The 21,923-nt window shown below is 40.6% G+C and overlaps 1 protein-coding gene across 1 annotated transcript in view; it reads right to left on the reverse strand.

Annotated features, from left to right (window-relative positions):
• OXCT1 (3-oxoacid CoA-transferase 1) overlaps positions 1 to 21,319 on the reverse strand; it is a 62,733-nt gene extending 41,414 nt beyond the window's left edge. Inside the window, exons 1-7 of the mRNA XM_088540314.1 lie at positions 21,236 to 21,319; positions 19,198 to 19,306; positions 18,340 to 18,430; positions 8,146 to 8,281; positions 6,642 to 6,791; positions 4,844 to 4,950; positions 121 to 181 (exon numbers count right to left, since the gene is read on the reverse strand). Of these exons, the coding sequence (XP_088396440.1) occupies positions 121 to 181; positions 4,844 to 4,950; positions 6,642 to 6,791; positions 8,146 to 8,281; positions 18,340 to 18,430; positions 19,198 to 19,306; positions 21,236 to 21,313 (732 nt within the window). The 5' untranslated portion in view covers positions 21,314 to 21,319. The remainder of the gene's footprint in view (positions 1 to 120; positions 182 to 4,843; positions 4,951 to 6,641; positions 6,792 to 8,145; positions 8,282 to 18,339; positions 18,431 to 19,197; positions 19,307 to 21,235) is intronic.
• Between the last annotated feature and the right edge of the window lie 604 nt (positions 21,320 to 21,923).

The raw sequence follows: 21,923 nt of genomic DNA on the forward strand, positions 1-21,923 counted from the left end.
CACTGTGCACAGTATGTAATCCACCAAAATTAGCCAAAGAAAGTAACACTGTCCCCAGAATGCCACACAAACCAAATGGTTTTGTTCCTACTAGGGACTTGCTGCATTTCAGTTCCTTACCTCCACCACAGTTGTCTTGGCAGCTTTGCACATAGGTTGGTTGAAGTTTCTTGCAGTTTTCCTGTGGAAAGACAAGAGTTTAACCACTGAAAATTGCAAACATACATGCAAACACCTCTCAGAACTAACTACTGCAAGTATCTCTGTAGAATAAACAACACAAATCTTTTTTGCTTGCAAGGAAACAAATAAAAATTGGAAAAATACTGCAGAATTGTGTAGAAATTTAATGGTATTTTGTTACATGGAAAGTATTAATTACAGCTCCTTTGAACTTTGTATCAGCACATTATTTTATTGAAATTGAGTATGCTACTACTATCCTCGCTTGTCAGATCCAAGAGCAGCAGAAACCTCTCAAGTCCCACATACGCCTTCATAATTCAGTCTAGGCAGCTTTATGGACTTGGGCTAGCACTGTGCACAAGAATAAATTTAAACCAATTTTCTTGATTAGAAAAGCTGTGCCAGACTTGGTACTTGCTAAAAGCCTCTGATATGAGTCCACATAAAAGGAACACCAGACATAAGTAACTATGCCTGGATCTGCACCCAGATCCTACTGGGCTCAAGGAGCAACAGAAGACCCATGTTAGCCCCTTATTTTGCAGAAAGCAAGCAGTTGTACAGCATAATATTTGAGGCAGCGATGCACGTTTTTGGTGGAGTTCCAGTGACAACTTCTCATTGTTTCTCCTCTTTTAAATAATACTATTCTTGATTTTTTTTCACCAAAATGCACGCAACTGAGTTTCAGGTGTTTGCCATGAGCTGTGTTAGGCAGGGACCTGCACCTGTGTGACCCGTATCCTGCATGAGATTCCTCTCGAGATAAAAAGGAAAGACTTTGGTTTGTCAAAGTCTCATTTTTCCTTTTCTATGAAAGTTGGGTGGGTTTATTTTAATTTTTCCTCTCCTCCCTGACTCTGTTTTCCTCATTTCTCCACCCTTTCTTCCAGGGCCCATTCCTAGTGCTACAGCCATGCTGAACTTTTGGGTGCTGCTGCCCTCTCGTGGTTTTGGGGAAGGAGGGAGTTGGACAAATGCTGAGGTGCGACATCTATCAAGCAGCTTTCAGATGATCCTAACATGGAAGACGAAGAAAATGAAAACTGCAGCCCAAGGCACACATCTGGGACTGGACTGTCTTAGCAGAAATAGACAACAATTATAAAGCCTCTAGCAGGGGCTAAGGAGAGACGAGGTATTTTTTCTGGTGATCCCCTCTGTGACTGTGTAAACATGAAAAAATACATGAAAAAGAAAGCATTAAAAAAAAGTTTTTATTCTTCCTTTCAGTACATGGATACAACACTAGTTGGTAGTGACTTACAGAAGTACAGACACAAAGTAAGCAGAGCAAAAAATGAGATGAAAAGTAAAGTTACAAAAGCTGAACTAAAATTCAGGGATAAAGATGGATGAGGCCAGAAATGGCAACAAAGAATTCAGAATTTCATCCCAAATGACTGCCTTTCTGAGCCAAAAACTGTCACAAGATCTTACTGGCTCTGCCAGTATATATGCCTGTATAAGAAACTCAAATTTATTTTCAAACAGGAGAAAAAGTTACAAGTAGGAAAAAAAAATCCAAGGACAAATTAAGAAGAGTTAAGGGGCTTGATTCCCACCCTATTCATAAAGCTATCTTCATTTTGAAATGGTCTTGAGTTAGTAAAATTACTTCAGAGAACATAGTCTTCTATAAGATCAAACTTGTCTCAAAGGTCTTTATTCTGAAGAACACATCAATCCAGATAAAAACAAAGAGACAGGAGAGGGGAAAAATAGAAATATTAAACTTGCTTTCCAACACAGAACAATGTGGTTTGAAACCCAGAAACTAGCTAGCTAAGCCTAACTTGTCATTTTAAGGCTCTTTTTTGGATCACTAGACTCTGCAATGAACGGTACCTTATCGAGTAAGGTACCTTACTGGATACCAGCTTTCAGCAATACCCCCAGCCATGTCAGTGTCTTTTCTCCTAAAGGCAGCAGAGAGCAGACCAGTTCACGGTAAGATAAAATAACCAAGTACAACATCTATGTACCTAATAGCATAGAGGTGCAAAGACTTCAGATGTGAGTTGAATTAATATTTCAGAGCCACCTGAAGGATCAAGGGATGACCTGACATGCCTGCCTACGATAACAGCGAGCTAAGTCAAGACACCCCTTCCACTCCTCTGCCCCCATGTCAAAAGCATGTATTTCATGGTACAAAACCACACCTTCACTTGCAAAGTGAGAGCATACCAGGCCAGAACAACTCCAAAGCTGAACGGTGCTCCATGAAAAAGGAACGCATCCACCGCAAGCGCAACATCCACACATGCAGTGGAACTTGCTGCTGTTGTCCTAAGAAGGAAAGCTTCTCCAAGAGAACTCTAAGACCTAGAGACAAGCTGTCTGGCGAAGCAGAACTACTGCCTAGTAGCAGACTACTGAGGTTTTAAACCCATATACGCATCCTTAGACCTAGCATAGAAACAAGGTGGAATCATTCCATCAAGTTCTTGGAACATTAGTCTTGGTAATGATGTATTATAACCAAGAATGATTATCTACTGGGATAAAAAGCAAGGGTTTCATTGCAGAAGTCTGTTCAACAGAAGCAAATCTGGAGGGAAGGCAGTCATAACATACGGTATAGAACAAAACTGAAATGGGACATAAAGCCTTAGGTTAACAGCCTTGTTTGAAATTTGCTTTCTTAAGGACCTGGTTCTACTGCAGATCCACACAGGATCACCAGGAAATCAACATGGCTCCATGTACAAGATCAGACAAAAAAAAAATTACACTGCCCTGTGTGTTCCAAATAAGTGTACTGAAATATAGCTTAAGTGCATCCTTTAGATGTAAAAGCAACACTTAGCTCGAGGGCAACTAACAGCTCAACTAACTCCAACTCCAGTTCTACTAGCACAACAGGACTCAGAGTCATGGGAAACACACCATAAATAATCCCCCACTTCTGTGAAAGCAGTGGCAGATAAGAGGAAGCGTAGAGCCTGTGCTAAGCCAAGTGTCCCTCAGCAAATGCAAACAGAGGTCAGAGTAAAAATAACCATGGAATGGGTCCACTGACATAAGCAGAACAGAGCATGACATCAAAAATCATACAGTCCTTTTCAACTTGTAGGTTACAAATTTAACAGTGTTATATTCTAGACTATTGCAATTTCCTCTCTGTTGCCTCTGGCAGGCTATGAGAACAGGCTGTTCGTTTCACTGTCCTAGACCATAAGGCAAGATCAAAAAAAGAACTGGCCACCACTTACTATGGGCAATTCTTTGAACTAGCAATAATACTATGCATGGAATAAGACATTAAATGCTGATGTTTCCATCTTTTATCAGCAGCATTTGGAAGCATTTGAAAGGAGCAGCTAAGATTTTACTCTCCAGATGGATCTAGTTCTGGTATGGACAGTACTATGTGAATGCCAAAGGAACAGGAAGACTTCCAAAAGGAATAGGTGGGGGGAGAGGTAATGGGAGAATCAGAGACCAAAGGATGCAAGTAAAGTGGGGAATGAGAGAACACAATCACCTCGTATCAGTGAGGGATGAAAGAAATTCAAAGATAAGTAAACATCAGGGGACAGACACTGGGTAGAAGCACAGGAAGGAGAAGCTTAAGATCAAAGATAAAGACAAACCAAACGAGAAAGACAACATTCTGTTTCATGTCCCGAGGCTCAAGGAAAGCAGTTTAATAACCAAACTTATGCATGTGTACACAAGAAAGTTCCATTTTCCATCAGAAGGAATTTTTTCTAGCACGTGGGAAAGTCATTATACCAAGCATTGGGGCATGGGAAGGTAATTCTCTTCAAATTCTTTTTTGTTTGTTAATACAGAAATAATATTCATGTATATTGATTTATATTTTCTATACATTTTCTGGACAGTTGGGTTATCACTGTTGTTTCCCCAGTTCCTTATTTCTTCTAAAATATATAAAGGCAGACTGCATCATTCAGCACGTTCTTGCAGTAATCTGCAACTGATTGCTATAGCACTTACCTTCTTATCTGAGAGCCATAAAGCAAACAAATAAAAAACAGACATTAAACATAAGCAAACCTGTCCTTCAACTTAGGACAAACCAGAGCACCAGTGTAACAACCTAAATAAATATTATCACTAGTACAATATTTTATTTTCACTACAAGCTATGCACTTCATCAACTTATAAAGTCAAATGTAAGTTTTCCCCTACAACAGATGCTTAAATTCATATGATGACCCTCTACACCAGGCAGATTAAACACATTTTAAGTGTTCTCTTTTCTGGGCACAGAATTAAGCTTGTTCATTATTTACTGGCCAAGGAAATAACTTGGCTCCTCTCTATACTTCTTGGTCAGCTTTCAGATGTACAAGAAAATTTCCAAACTCTCACATGGAAAGCTCAATGTGAATAGAATGTCATTCTGTTTCTCAGTAGTGAACATATTGGCTTTTATCTGCTATGGCTCATTTTTAACTACCAATGTATTCGTAGTTAATACCAGCTGTATTTGAGTTCTCAGAAGTCATTAGAAAAAGCAATTATATTCTGTTTTTTACAGCAGTATCATTTGACAGTAGGGAAATGCAATAGGAAAGAAAGAAAAGTCAGTAAAACACTATTTTGCCATCACATAGAAGACAGAATTCTCTTTTATTTTCTAAACCATTAGAGAATCTTTTCCTATTGGTAAACAAGTCATACCTGAAAATGATGTTTCCTGCACGATCAGCCTTCCATGCCTTCACAAGAGCAAAATCTCCTGTAATTGACTTCTCCATGATAAAGTGACGACCATCGAATTCTCGCACCTACAGAGAAAAATACACTATTGAGGTGTATCTTCAAACAGATTTCTCACATAACACTTATTTTATGGGATTAATTTCACAGTCTATTATATTTAGATTTCTATGCAGAGTTTTATCTGAAAAATTACAGTTTAAATATCTAATCACAAAGGAGCATGGAAAAGCTGTAAAACGCATTTCTTTAGTGCCCCTCTTTACTGGAACACAATGAGAATCAGATGCGTGTTCCAACTGCTCCATCTACTGGAATCAACACTTGTTGCAAATTTACCAGCTAACTAAACTGAAGTGTTAATGCAAAACTGCTGAAAAAAGTCGCATTGACTGTGGGAAAAGCATGCCCATCAGCAAAGACCCCCCCTCCCACAAATCTAAACGAAGAGGATTTGAGGCAGATCATCTGTTCATTCAGCTGGCAGTCTGAACTTCACTTGGTCTTACATTCATGATCATTTTTTTTTATGATATTGTGCATGAAGCCAGGATACGTAACTGACAAACAGTTAACATTTTAACAGATCCATAAAACTAAGTTCATTTTGTAAAAATAATTATGTCCTATTATCAAGATAAAAGCTTTGACGATTCATTGTCAAAGTCATTCATAACAACTTGGAGAAGGAAGCAATCAAAAACATTAGAATTGTGGTTAATGTAGAAACTGAAAGAAATCTAACAAAATATTCTGGCAAACTTATTCCTAGATTCATTAACTTCTCTTCATGGTCATAAGTGAGGACTTCCGAAAGAGGAGAATAAGATATACTTTCTGACAAATGTTGAGGGAGAAGAAAACTGCTATCAAAATTATAAGCTAATTAGTAAGTGAAATAGTCTTCCAAACAGTAAAACATGGTGACACTCATTAAAAAAAAAACATATAAAGACTAATTACTGATTTGATACTGGAAATGCCATGTATGAAATACACAAAATCCTTTGGAGGAAAACATTACCTTTATTTTATTGAGGCTCTTCAGGCAGAGTATGGCGCTCATAGAATGTACAGCATCCATCTCATCCCATTTCCTCGGGTACAGTCAAAACACTGAGGAATGTCTTCCCTTCTCCAAATTCTCCATCCAATTTCAATAAGAAGTCCTTGTTTCTCACTTGGAAGCTAAACTGTTTTTTTATTTCTTTGCAATTTCAAATGCTCACACTAAACTGCATTTCACCTGCTGGCATATGTATTTGCTGAGTACATTTGTGTCAGCTGAGGTTTTTTCCTGTTTGCCAGGAAGATGTCCTGCCTCTTCCAGTGCTAAAGCTTCATATTCAACTGCAGAGCTGCTTAATGCATATGACACAACTTAAGGAGCACCTGGCTCCCTTATAGCAGTTTGTTTCAATTGATACTGAGAAGTTCAGTGACCTGGTACAGGATCTTGCTTACATGAACAGAGAATCAGGTGAAAAAACTAAGTCAAGTGAAGAATAACTCAGCAGGGAAGATTTTTCCTGGATCAATTTCTTAATTCTAAGTCCCTTTGTTAACACTCCAGGGGGCACAAGAACAAGCAGAAATGACAGGCCACGTAAATGAATGCATGCAATACTACATGCATGGATGATATTAATCCAACACGTCAAGGTTAAGCTTGGCATGAAGAAACTTAAATTACTATTTATCCTGGAAATCCATACGAAATGCAGTTTCAAAACTTCCTTACAACAAAATTACCCCTTACCTCTCTTGGCTGGCTGGCAATGGCAACTGTACCATCTGTGTTGTATTTGATAGGCGCCCCTCCTTCCTGCACCAGTGTCCCATAGCCAGTACTGGTGTAAAACGCGGGGATTCCTGCTCCTCCTGCGCGAATGCGTTCAGCAAGCGTCCCCTACGGAGGAACACACTCAACAGCTTAGACACTTGGAGAAAGCAAATCAGACTCTCATGTTTCACTTCCACCAACTTATTTATAACCCAGCATTTGGGTTTTTTCCTTCTAACCCAGTGGACCATCATCTATTTCTTCCTCCCATTAGTTCTCCTTTGCAGGACTGGGAGAGGATTTGGCAAGAAGACCGTCACACTTGGCCATGAATCTCTGGACAGCACAGACACAGAACTCATCATAGACTCCCAGGCTCCAGCATTTTGTTGTGCCTTTTGTAAAACCTTTCCTGAATTTTGGTTGCTGAGCTCTGAGAAGAGCTGACAGTTTTCTCTCCACCACCTGGATACATATTCTAGAGGTTGTTTATATATGAACCATATATATATATATGTATATGTATGTGTCATGCTCCAACATCTCAGGAGAAACTTAATAAATAACCCCTTCCACAGTACTGCTCTGCTGCATCTACAGCACAGTCAGTGTCAGTGCAGTGCCCACAGCAGGTTATGTGTTTAAAGAAATGGAAATTTGGAAATGTCGCACAGTGACATGCTGCATATCTTAAAGTTATATTACTCATTTTGCAAAAATAGATCTGAATAGCTCCTCCTCTGACAGATCTCACCATATTCAGGCTATGCATGCAGTCTGGCAGCACTAAAACAACGTAAATAGTAAAATCGTAACACAAGACAGATGAGTTCAGTCGAGTTTTAACCAATAAGCACAACAGAGGAAGGTACTCTTAAATTTTAAGTCTCCCAATGAACCCAAAGATATTCTTTTGATCCCTAACCACTAGGCGGCAGGCACGGCACACGCGACGTCCCTATACACACAGGAAGGTGACCGACAAGGTAATCCAGGGATTATCCAACTCTTTCCCCTTATATGGCCCACAGCAGTAAGCAAGGCTGCTTCATCAGGAGATGACCAAAACCAAATACGGTACAATAAAACACATCTATATTCATAAATCTCTGATTTCAGTGATTCTGTGATTTATGAACATAAATATGTTTTATATAAAAATATAAAATAATCTATATTTATATATATACACCTATGTAAATATGTATTTTAGTGCTGAATCATTTCAATAATCCAGTTGAAATGAGAATAAGGCAACAAGCTGTAAAAGGAATTTACACAATAAATGTAGTCAGTTCTTAACAGACTAGCAGTCCATTATCTGAAGACGGCAGATACCATCTGTCTTTACTGGACATGTACATACAGAAAAAATACCCAGATTGCCAAATAATTTTAAAACAGCACTTTGAGAAAACTGTATCATAACCGCTATTTTAGATGAAAAGAAATCACCGGTCTCCTAAAGACCCCCTCGTACCTGCGGCGTGAGTTCAACCTCAAGCTCACCAGACAAATACTGGCGTTCAAATTCAGCGTTCTCTCCAACGTATGATGAGATCATGCGTTTTATCTGCTTAGTCTGAAGCAGAAGACCAAGTCCAAAATTGTCAACACTGTGTAGAAAAAGACAGAAAAAGAAAGTCTCAACGTTCATAATAGTACACATAATTGTTACACTTGATAAGGTTTAATGAATTAAGACAATAAAATGAAGTTATGTCATTTTAGATATAAGGAATCAGAGATTAATCAAATTTCAATTTTCAGGGGAAAAGTAACAGAACTATAATTAAAATCTAGCAGTCTAGTGTTCAGACCTCATCACTTACAAGGAAAGAATACACCAAATAAAGCCCAAACTTTTCTTTCAAAGACATTCTAAATGCAACAGCACTAGTGTTATTTTACAGCAATAGTGTTATTTTACATATGTGTCTCCTCAGAAAGTCTTGTTACTAAAAAAAGTCACAAGGCACAACCTCTCTTTTAGTGAACAAAGATTGTTTTTGTTTAAAATCTTGCAAATAATACTACAGCTTCCTAGCTTCCTAAGTCAAAAAAAAAAAGAAAATCTTTTAAAAACAATTTCTCACAGCATCACAGAATTTAATCACAGAATCATTACGATGCTGAGTGGGAAGATATTTTGCACAATCAATCAGTCTATGTCAAAGGAAAGAACCCTCTTGGACAACAACCAAAGCTCATTTAAGGTGTGTTAATACTCCACGGCACCAGGATCTATTTTAGACATCTCAGCTGCTACCTCCTGGCATCCTCTCAACAGACTAGTTTGTAAAATTAAACAGCAGAGTTCTCATTTTTTCATTTAGATGAGGTAATGACGAACATAATCCACATGCTCGTCCGATTTTATTCTAAAGCTTAATGCTGATTGACCAACTTTCACAGATGTAATGCCATACATTGTATACCCTATGTCAGAAATCTCCACAGACACCAACTGATCAGAACAGAACTTATATTTACCTCTCACTGCTTTCCAAACAGAGATGTTGAAAGTCTAAATTTCAAACAAAATCAGGTGCTTAGGGGGATGTCAACCTTTATCTCACAGTATCTGCTCCTAAGAGATTAATCTGAAGACACAGAGGAGACCAAGTTTCTCTTCTTCAGGCTGAGACCCGACTTGCCTACTGTCACTATTATAACAGGACAAGTATCTTCTTGCTTGACAGCACTGATTCTGCACAGCACGTGCTACATGTACTGACACAGCAGGAGGAGCAGGGGCCAACAACAGCTCTTCTCCTATCACAACACTTAGATAGTTGTACAGACTCAAAACTATTGCATACAGTCAGAAAGACTTCTCAATTGCATGAGACTATTTTTTAAAAAAAGGGACTACTTTAAGATTTGGCAGCCCAGTTCTGTGCATACACAAGCATCTTGGAAGCTTTGCATGAGAGGAAGCAAAACAACCCCACAATTTACTTCTCTGACTGGATTTATATTCTCTAAATGTACCAAGCTTGACTTATTTTCAAAGCTTTTTACACTCCCCAACTCTGGCCTATAAACATCTAACTCTAGCGCAATACTTCATTATGTCAAAAATGTTCCAATGTGAAAGCTTCGAGAGGAAAATGTGTGTTGCCTGGAAACAACCTACATTTTTAATTCTCCATAGCAAGGGCTTCTACCACTTGGGAACTAAAGGAATTGAGATGAGAACAGAAGTTCTGGGGACAAAAGAAGGGATAAAAACATTTAAGTGAGCGGATTTATTGCACAGGATCACTAATACCAGGAAAATCCCTTTCACAAGAATACAAAACCCTGATTTCTCATTACAAAAGATGCTAAACAAACATAACAAGCAGCCAGTGTCTATTCACAGTTTCATGGGGATTGATAACCAGCTAGCAAAAAAACAGATGTACTGGCATCCAGCACCTAACAGCACAACCACCCCAGGGCAGTATTCTGAGAGGCCTACAAAACACTATTTGTTACTTCTTTCTGTCACTCACTACTCTCACTCAGCAAGTCCAGATATGCCTCCCACCCAACCAGGACGCATCAGTCACTGGCTCTTTTGCATCTCTTAGATGCACAGACTCAGGTTACATGCTCACAAGACATCCTGAACTACGGCACAAAACTTGACCAGCGTGAAAAGGGTACACGGCTGAAGATATCCTTCAAGTTCTCAGTGATGCACATGAACAGCTCCACAAGAAGATAAAAAAAATGTAATCCTGGCAGCACCAGACAGTGACCCTTTATACCTTTTGTGCAGAAAACAACTATTATCACTCATCCTACTAGATGCCCTTTGTCAGAAGACAGCAAAACAAGGACAACCACTCACATAAATCTTAACAACTTCTTTTCCCCAGCCATCTTCCAGGCACTTAACAGTGGGACTATGCCCTGCAGTATTCTCCCAGGAGTTAGGCTGAAAGATTTCCACAGAAGCAGGTCAAACAGTATTTTGTTTCTGATCGCTTTCTTTGCCCCCCTCCCAGCACAGTATGTGGATCGAGGGGAAGATGATGAATGGTAGCTGACTAATGGGGGTAAAAACAGATTCAGTTCATGCACAGGTAAATTAGAGAGACATAATGTTTATTTGTGCCATTGTTCCTTGAGACACTGTCTTCAGCTACCTTTTGTTTTTTTCCTCCATTGGCTTAGAATATTTTCTTGTCTCTTAATCGAAACTGTTTAACAAGAGGCAGGAAACGGAGGCGGAAGGACCTGAAAGGAAGGTGACTGGCAGAGTGGAGGAAAGGGCTGCAGCTCGCAGGAGCTGGGGCAGCCCAGGTCAGAAGGAACAGGTGAGAGAGAAAGGAGTTCACAGCTCCCAAGGACACAACCTTGGGACGATACAGCTCAGCTCACGGCAAAGGACAAAGCAACCTGTACACTGAAGACCTCCCAGCTCAGCAGCCTGGGACTTCTTTCACTTTGAGGGAACAAAAAGGGAAGACAAAATGGGAGTCTGTGGTTGTCGGGAGTCATGAAGCCTGGCCTGCAAACTATCCAGAACGACACGATTGAGCCTTACCATCCTTGAACTCCTTCTCTGCAGTTCCATGCAACACTTCTTCCTCTGCTACTAAAGCTTTTTTAGAACAACTCTGTCCTCTCTACTCCACTAGCTTCATCTCTGATCCAGTCTCACAGCTACTGCTCATAGCAGGACCTTTCCTTTGCTGTCCTTCTCCACAGGAGATGCAGCATTTATTAAAACAAACAAAATCTGCTGCACTCACACATCTTAAATTTTATCTACCACATTCTGCATAGCATAGATGAAATCCTTTAAATACCGTAATTTCATGAGGAACAAGTTTCGCAGCTAGAAGATAAGGTCAGCTTTTATTGTTGATCTTCTAAAACCAAGATGACTCAGGTCCATAATGGTGGGTTTTAGACCTGTTTTGCCTTCCAATGCCTTGCATTTGGAATTGTAACACACAAGCTAGTCAGCTGCGCGGCTGCTTCCTCAGTAGTTTAATGTAGTGCAAAGTTTTATACAATTCACTCTGCCCAAATCCAAAACAACTTCTATGCTAAAATTAGCAGGATGACTTCAGCACAGCTTCAGGAATTTACAGTTCATACAGGGTCAGCAATGTAAGATCTATAATAAAGCACCTAAATAGAATCTTCATGTAGAATGGTGATTAGAAAAAGAAGAAGAAAAGGATCAACTTATTAAAAATATTTTAGAAAGCTTTTACCATTATTATTGCGGCAAATTTGCTACGAGCAAGTTTTTACCTAACCTTGTCAAAAGGGATAGGAGCGTTGATGTCCTTACATTTCAACTCTGAAAGTATATTTAACTTCGGATGTTTACCTAATTTCTTATGTACATAAAGATAAAACACACTTTGTAAAATATTCTGGGCATCACTTTGATCATATCTTTGTGAATATACAAGCTTTCTTCCCACTCCATCATATACTTTGTTACACTTAAGTTCTTTGATTTTTTGTCAAATTTTAGCCTATTAAAAACCTCTTGACACTTTATTGATACACTACATGAAAAAAAATCTCAATAGGAAGTGGCAAAAGTGGTAGAAACTGGTTTTAACAGAAACACATGACTCACAGCAATGACTGACACATGGGATCTTAAACTTAAATGAACTTAATAGATAATAGATACTTAATAGATAAACTTAATAGATAAAGTATATTAATTCTTTAAAGTATTTAAATACTAGGAGAAGAAAATACGTTTGGTGCTTTAGACTATGTAATGCAGAAAGATGCCACAATTTTAGTCTCTAAATTGGGCTTTAAAAGACTGATGTAATGATAGTTTCTGACCTGAATGCTCAGCAACTGCAGTTGGCCTATTTAAAAAACAGGTCATTATATATATTTATAAATAATATAATACTAATATAACTTTCTTACTTTTCTTACTTAATGCACCTTTACCAAGTTCAAATGTTTATCACAGAGATATTTTCTCCTTAATAAGGCATAACAAGCCTAAAAAGAATTTCTTCACCAAGAGCACAGATACCAAAGGTTCAAAACACTGGTAATGCCTTTTAAGCAGACAGTTTGAATCTGTGATAATCTGACAACAAGCTGCTACTCTTCTTTTAGTTGATCCTCTAGGTGATTATGAATTAGAGATATTAGCTGTAACTGTTCAGACACTTTTTACTGTTAATAGTACAATGACATTCTCACAGTACAACACTATGTCATTCAAAAAAAAGCACATATCAAAAACAGAGCATCAAGAACAAAGCATCAAGAACAGGCAATAAAAGAGATTTGATGCAACTGTCAGACCACAGTTATATGCAACCAGCATAAATGAGACTTCATTTTCACCCAGCCCAAATTCAGTCTGTTGACACTGGCAGAGACAGAAGATAATTTATCTTAGAATTTATATGCAAAATCAGTTATCCATTTCATAAAGCATAATAAAAATCAGCCATCTGGTACAAATATTAAATTTTCTTAATATTTATTTTGGTTGTTAGCTGTAGGAACATAGCTGTGTTGCAACACTGGTCCTGAAACAATAAGTTTGACATGCCAAGATCCCACAGGTTAAGCTGACCTTAAGTGTCCACGTCTATTGTAACCATGGAGTCAAGGTCACCATGAAGTCAAAGGGAGATGACAAAACAGTCATGTGCTACGAGGCATCGTACAGCAACCACAACTATATACGGGATTTACTGGGTCAAGATGTGAAACAAACAACATGTGTTACAAACATCCTTGGAGCTTGGATGGACATGGAGCTAAGCAGATTTTAGCAACATGCCACAAAGACTCAATAAAATAGATTTCAAGTACCTTATGGAGACAGAGCTCTCTACACAAAAGAGCATATTCAATACTGTCAAGAAAATACTTAAAATATGAATAATGTAGACAAAACAAGTAGCAAGGGAAGGTGCAAGAGGTGGTATTTTAGCAGCACACCCACCTATCATGGTAACTTTCTGCCGTTTTCCTCACAGGCTTCCAGTTTCCCTTGCTGTGACTTGTGTAAATACTAGAGATACTGGATATTTGTATTGCTTCTCTTTCCAACACCTCGCTTTGTTTGGCTTGGTGAAAGAGTAACTCCCATAAAGGGGCTGTTTTGCAAGCCAGCACACACAGGTGCGCACTCGTGTAGCACTGAGCAGAAGACACAGCATGGAAGCAGTAGCACATGTCTGAATGAAGGAGGGACACTGGAACACCCCTGCACTACTGTATAGTCAATCCCAGGCCAGTTTGTGATGGATAAAAGTAAGCACTTTCCCTGACAGTAAGTACACGAACAGAGCAAGGACTTACATGAGGAACGCCACTGCATTACAATGAATTAGGTATAAGCTGATGGCCACCCTGCTCCTTTAAAGGTGTTTTCAGATGCTGCCAAAAAAAACTGTCAAAGTTTGTAACTTTGCTGAACTTGTTTCCAGCTAAAGAAGAGTTGTTGGGAAGGGTGCCCTCAGAAACTGCTCAAGTTTTAAATTAAGCCCCAGTACTGTTAACATTTGCTGCTAGAAGCAAGTGAAATGCTGTCTCCAGCACTGCTATTTTGGTTATAAACAGATCGCTCAGTAACACATCTCGCAGTTACACATATTGCGAGCCACGTGGTCGAGGCCACGCGGCCATGCTGCTCTGCTGAATAAACTGTCTGTCCAAGTACTCAGCTCCTCTCCACCTCCGACTGCTGCCTCCTAATCCCCCTGCAGCCCCGTGCATGGCCAGTAGCCACTGTCTGCCCACGGGCTGAGAGTGGAGAGCAGCTGCAGCCAGGAGCGCGAAACACAGCAGGACAGCACCAAAGCGAAACCCTCAACTCAGAAGCCTCTTGGAAAAGAGCAAATCACTCAGGTCACAAAGTACTTGACAGCCTAAGATTACAGGAATAACTGAACCTTTCAAAACTGCTGCTGCAGGGTATATGAAGGTTGTGCTGGTTACTTCAGTTTTCAAATCTATTTATTAGTATTTATTTATCTATTAATCTATTTATCACAGTATTTGGCAACTCATTATTCTTTTTTGGCAATTTGACTTAATTGGAATAATTCACTGTCAAATCAGTATCCTGACTTTACCAATGACACCATCTGTTTTAATACAGCTCCTATATCCTACATAGAATCATGGAATGCTTAAGGTTGGAAGGGACCTCTAGAGATCATCTAGTCCAACCCCCTGCACACGCAGGGTCACCTAGAGCACGTGGCACAGGACTGCATCCAAGCGGGTTCTGAAGATCTCCAGAGAAGGAGACTCCACAACCTCTCTGGGCAGCCTGTTCCAGTGCTCTGTCACCCTCACTGTTAAGAAATTTTTCCTTAAGTTCCTATGGAATTTTTGATGTTTCAGTTTCCGGCCATTTCCTCTAGTCCTATCAGTGGCCACCACTGAAAAGAGACCATGACCGTCCTCTGCACTCCCTCCCTTGAGGTATTTATATACACTGATTAGATCCCCTCTCAGCCTTCTCTTCTCCAGGCTGAACAGGCCCAGCTAATACATAATGACAGAAGGCTCACCTCCATATAATAGTAACATAATAAATAAAAACAACACATTAGACTACACTTTCTTCTGTAATGAATATCAAAATAAATGGAATTGTTCAGCATGAGACGAGAACAAAACCAGGCATTTAATAAACTAGATTCTATGGATGCCCCTATACATTTTCTAATTGCATACAACAATTTCCACAAGGAAAGCCTGGCAAAATTACTGCTCCAACCGCTCCTCGAAGGCAAGAGTCAGTAGCAGCTTTATGAAAGGAAAAGGTGAATGTAAGCATGAAGGATCTGGAAAATCTGCAGAGGTTCCAGAAGTCTGCCCTGGACTCAGACCAACTACCAGCAGTGTCAGAGTGTGCCAGGAGGCCTGGACGATCATGCGGCCTCTCAGGGGCTTATCTTACTGCCATGAGTGTTCATGGAAAAACAATTTCAAGGAGAGCTGCATTAAGCTATGCTTTTCCATTAACCTAACTTTTTACAGTACCTCCCTCCAACCTCAAAGACAGCAGAACTATCAGGGAAGTTACTGTTCTTTCAAGAGCTAATTCTAGCCTGGGATACTACCACAAATATACAAAATACAACACAAAATAGCTGCTTCTCATTCTATTACACAATGTTTCTCTTTCATTTTTTTTTAGCAGCGTGCTTTCATGGCCAAGAAGGCCAGCGGGATCCTGGGGTGCGTTAAGAGCAGCGTCTCCAGCAGGTCGAGGGAGGTGATCCTGCCCCTCTACTCAGCCCTGGTGAGGCCGCATCTGGAGTATTGTGTCCAGTTCTGGGCCCCACAGTACAAGAGGGATGTGGAGCTGCTGGAGAGAGTCCAGTGCAGGGCTACAAGGATGATCAGGGGCCTGGAACATCTGCCCTATGAGGAGAGGCTGAGGGAGCTGGGCCTGTTCAGCCTGGAGAAGAGAAGGCTGAGAGGGGACCTGATCAGTGTCTATAAGTACCTCAAGGGAGGGAGTGCAGAGGACGGTGATGGTATCTATCATCTGCAGCAACATTTGCTGGTTGACACACTTGCTGGTACTGCAAGCTTGACACACTTCCGATAAAAAAATATATACATATGTTGAACTTCATCCTTAGAAGACTGGACTGTTTATACAGAGACTAAATCTCTTTTGCTTTAAATAATAAATTTATTTCAATACAAGATAGGTATATATAGGAAATAAGACTGGTGGCTTATTTCTAAGGCAGGAAAAAGAATTCAAACAGAAGAGAAGTGAGAAGCTTAATAGAACTAAATATAAGTATCTTATAACTTTCTCTACTTAATTTAATTCCATCAATAAACTAGTGATCTTTTATTAAATATCAGAAGTTTTGCAATGGAGGAGATTGGCCACATACTTTGCTCATTTAATCAGATACTTCAGAATTGTCATGATCATTGCTAAAAAGAATATTCCAAGATTCTCAAGATGATGTATACAAGGAAATTTACTGAAAAACTCATTATTCAAATGTTTAGCTCCTGGTATCAAGCTTTTAATATTAGCCAGTAATACTGAAGCTAGCAATGATAAAAGAAAAGGAAAAAAAAAAGGAAAAAAAAAGAAAAGAGGTGTTCCAACAATCTACAGGTCAGTATTATCTTATCATCCATCTCTACTATCAACAACACAGTAGATGATAAGAGAAATTCCTGTTAACGTTTAAATCTACATTTGAAAATGACAGTGCAAAAGGCCAATAAAGATTGTCTGCTGTTTCCTTGTTCTATTAACAAGAAACTTTATTAGAGGTGATTTAAATGAAAACTAAAACAAGATGGTTCAATATCATAAGAATAGATAGTATTTTTAAAAACAGTAGGGTGAGATATTAAAACAACATTTTTTTGAATTGTATTCTGGTTTTAACTCATGTTAATCATGGTCTGGTTAAAAAAAGAAACACTAATATTTGGATATGAACCTAGGGACAAAGTACATGGGAGATTCAGCAATATAGCTAAAAGTATTATCAAGCACTACTGAAAAGATTCAATCTAATTCAATTGTTTGGCAAGGCTGGAGAGGTGAAGTTTGATATCTATTTTACTCTACATGGGTGATCAACTTCTTTATACCCAGGCAACCTTTCTGGTTCACACAACAAACTCATTTTTTCTTGTATTCTGACACAGGCCACAGGAGAGAACAACTTCCCAAACTTTTTTCCTCTGCCTCATTTGTTCTGCAGTCCTACAAAGGCTTCTACATGCCTGCTACAAAGGCAAATACTTCTACAGAACAGATGGAGACCTCCAGTGCTAAGAAGGACATTCTTGTTATTGTCATAAACGCAGTACTCAGAAGTAAAAAGTTCACAAAAAATTAATAAATCAGATATTACTGTTTGCAGAATGTAAGCAACACTATTAAATACATATTTGTGTATATATATATAAACCAACTAGCTTCCTTTGCAGCTACAGCTTGTAACTTCAGAATTTCTGATCAGGCCAATTCCAAGCATATCAATATTGCTGCATATCAATATTTTTACTTTAATTTCATTTCTATACTATCAATGCAGTTTAACAGAAGTTGCTGTAAATATTTCTCTATATGAAGTAATAGATGCTATTATTTTTATTTGATGGCTATTACAATGAACAGTTTGTATAAAAATTAACCGTAATATGAAGCTGAGAAATTATAAATATAAAATATGAAAAATATTCCATCAACTTCACTTGAATTTCTTAATGAGCAAACATTAAAAAAGACCTATTAAAGAGGTCTCCACTGTTTTGTTATTAACATTCTCCATGTTTCAGTAACTGAACTAAAACTTGTTAGAAAGCAGTTTAAAAAAAAGCTATTTATTTTTACATAAAAAAATACACTGATACCACGTTTAAAGCGTCTAAGTCAGATTTTTCACTTAGAAGCCATTGGTTATATATGCATATAAATATACACATACTGACTATATTCTACGAACGCGATAATTACTCCCTGGTGAAACTGGATATACTATTCTGTACTTTTTAAAGCCATTCCAAAAATAATACTAGCAAACACAGCTAAGCGAGTTAATACAGAAGGTTATACAGAAAAAAAAAATAGTAAGGCTTTTCCACACTTATCAATCTGCCAATGTAAGCTGGGTGCTTTTTCAGTCTGTACTTTTTAACCAGGGACTTAATGAATACCTACCCGGCATTGTTACTGACAGCAGTTATCCCCTTTACTCCCGTCTTCAGTAGACCCCCTATGAGATTTTCAGGTATCCCACACAATCCAAAACCTATGCAAAATAAACAAAACTGAATACACAAGAAGTGTTTGAAAGAAAACAGTTTAATCAAAAATCTGGCAAAATGCACTGTCTGGTTGCAAGTATTTTCTGAATAGATGAGGTAAAGCTTCTTAGATGACTGAAGAGGGCAATACTTCTGAAACTAAACCTTTCTGGAATAGGAGTAGTGCACATTACCTTTGCTGAATGTGAAATACCTAAACCTCAGAAGTTTGGTCAAAACACTTTATTCAGTTGTACCCTAGTGCCAGAACTGTTTAGGCCTAGCAAAGTAGCATGAGAAATTTGAAATACCTGAAGTCTTAGACAGAGATTTTTTCCAAATCACTTAGTCTCAGACCTTCCCTTGTTCTCATCATGCAAAAAAAAAGTCAGTTATTATTTCTATAAGACATTTTGTCTCTCATCTCCAAAGATGCCTCGTACATTTTGTAATGTTAATTATTCTTTAGGACTAAAATCAGTTGCAACATAGAGAGACTTTCTTTAAAGTGGCCTGAATTGGTGAAATTCTGAAAATCACCTAGAAGCCTCCAAACCTGAATATATACGAGAACCAACTTTTGACTCTTCTGAAAATACTACACATACCCATGTAGGATAATGTAGATATTATTTTCATTTCCCAACCAGAAACAGGTTTTATCAGCATTAAAGAGTCATTGACAAGGAATTACAGAATATAGACAATGATACCATACTTATCAAACCCCAACTTTGTACCTCTTTAATAAGATAAAAAATTGCACCCATACCTCCAACAAGTATAGTTGCCCCATTGGGTATATCTTTTACAGCTTCCACAGGATCAGTATAAAATTTGGTGTTGCGTTGACAGCTGGTAGAAAAATAGCACCCACAAATCTGGAACAACATTAATAGAAATAAACGAATTAATGAAAAGCATTATACTGTAGACTTATAATGGTGCCTATCTCTATAACTAAGTAAGGAAATGTGCAAAAAGAGATTGATATTTCCACTTCAGACACTACATGTTTGTGGAGAGACTGTGAAATACTGACAGACAGAGAGATTCAGCTGCAGCATCCTTAATGGACCAGTATTACTCTAAAGCAAGAGTCTTCTCAACTCTTTTCTCTCCCTTCAAGTCATATTTAACTATTCTGAACATATTCAAAATGAATGCTCTAGGCCTAATACAGCTGGAAAATATTCAAAGCTATTTTACATTTCTCAATCCTGTATTACAGAAAAACAAAATTCGTCAACCGTTTAAACAGATTCAAATGCTAATTCCTCAGCATGAGTTACAGCAAGGCTGCTCTGGCTTGTATAGAGCTACTCCAGGCTTCAAAGATGCCCAGGTGCTACAGATGACCAGAAATTGCTGAAGCGAAGGGGCAAGACCCCTCCCAAAAGGAAGGGAATAGTGAATATTGAGAAAACCTTTCCGACGGGCGGCTTGCTGATCTTATTCCTCAGGGAAACATTGGTGTTCTTTTGCTTTCATGGGCTCAAAAAAGGAAAACAGTAAGTAGGTCATAAAGAGGATTCTACATTGGCTGAGAAAAAGTAAAGAACCAAATGTCATGATGAATTAATCCATGACTATTTCTTCCAGAAACACGGTTTCAGGACCACGGTAGGATTGCAAAGAGCACCTCCCTCTGCCCCTTTCTGCAGGGGGTGACCAAAGGAGCAGTAAGAGCTGGCACCACAGAGGACACGCAGGCTGGAGAGAGGCCAGGGCACTCGCTCCAAGGCCCATGGACAACAACGTTTTAAAGGCAACAGAGGTTTCCTAAACCTGCACAGTATTTTAAGGCTAGAAGAGTATAAACCAGCTCCTTTATCCCCACTTAAAAGCCTAGGAAACTTCCTATCTCAGCCCCTACACACCTGATAACAGCACTTATCTGTCGGTCACTGTAAGCAATGTACTTAAGGGAAAGTCAGACAAAGCTTGCATCACTTATCTTAATTACTGCTAGAGAGAAACAGAGACGAAAATGAAAAAGTGATGCTAGTATTATAGCAAAATTGTCTGCCACTGGTTACAAAACTTTGTCAAGATGGTCAGAATAAATTGACTGCAATATCCAGTTCCAGCTGGAGTCCTCCGAGCTCATTTCAGGTGTTATGTAAACATAATTAAAGTACTCTGCCTTTAGCCTAAGGCAGACAGAAAAAAAAAAAAAAAAAAAGGCAATGAAAGGAGAGAAACAAGCGAGTGACCAAAGGAACGCAGACGAAAAAAAAAGCAAAAAGGCCGAGTCAAGTGCAAGGTCTGCCCCGGGCTCCTGGCCGCCCGCGGAACCGAGGGGGCTGCGGCAGGCGCGGCGCCCCCGCTGCGCGTTCCCCGACGGCCTCTCCGAGGAGGGCAGCTCCCGCATGCCCCACACGGGCTTCTCCTCGGCGCCTTCCCCACACTCGGCGGCTGGAGGGCGGCTTCGAGCCAAGGCCAAGGCCGCGGGGAGGCCGAACGGCCGCGGGCCGGGAAGGGCCCGGCGCAGGGAGGCCCTGAGCGCGGCACAACGCGCACCGCAGGGCGCCGAGCGGCGACAACGGCTGCAGGAGCCGCTGCCCACGCGCACGCGGGGCTCCTCGCGGCGCGGCCGCCGCACGCGGAGGCGGAGCGGCCCAGGGGATCGCAGCGGGCCGCGCCGCGCAAATAAAGATAAATAAACATAAATAACATAAATAAATGAAGGGCAGCGCAGAGCAAGCGCGCCCACGGTCCCAGCATCCCCCCAAGGAGCCGGCCCGCGCCCGCCCCGCCGCCTCCCGCGCCGCCAAGGTCACCGCGCGGCGGCCGCGCCCCGGCCTCACCTCCGCGCGGGCGGCGCGCGCGGCGCCCAGGACGAGGCGGCGGCCGCGCGGCGGCAGGAGGAGGCTGCGGGCGGCCATGTTCGCGCGGCGCGGGCGGGCTGCGGGCGGCGGCGGTGCGCAAGGGCGGCCGAGGGGCGCGGGCGGCGACCGTCACGCGGGGCGGGGCGGGGCGCGACGCGGCGCGTGGGGCTCGGCCGCGGCCCCCACTGACGTCGGCGCAGCCCGAGGCGGAGCTGGAGAGCGCCGCCCCCACGCGTGTCCTGCGCGCGTCAGCGCCGCGGAAGGGTCCCGTCCCGCGCGTTCTGCCCCCGTTTGGCCCGGAAACCGCTGCGGCGCCGCCGCGGACCGGGCAGAGGGGCCTCCCCACACACACCCCGGCCCTTCCTCCTCTGAGGAGCTCCCAGGACTCCGTGCGTGATCGAAGAGTTGCTGGTCTAGTTGTGGGCTGTTTTCTTACGTATTCGGGAAAAAAAAAAAAAGAAAAAGAAAAAGAAAAAAAAAAAGTGCTTTTATTTCTGTGATGAGCGTCAGGGAGAGGAGGAGCAGGCCCAAGGTGCGGAGTCGTGTTCAAGGTTACCCATAGGCACACAGTCCGCACCAGGCAGTCGGATGCCTGGACTTGGGAATGGAAAAACTGTCACTGGAATGGATGGGTGCTTGCTTGACACGTGGTCTGGAGCGCTTTTTT

Source organism: Tinamus guttatus, unplaced genomic scaffold, assembly GCF_059628265.1.
Source record: "Tinamus guttatus ecotype Peru unplaced genomic scaffold, ASM5962826v1 Tinamus_guttatus_pri_ptg000059l, whole genome shotgun sequence".
Lineage (NCBI taxonomy): Eukaryota > Metazoa > Chordata > Aves > Tinamiformes > Tinamidae > Tinamus > Tinamus guttatus.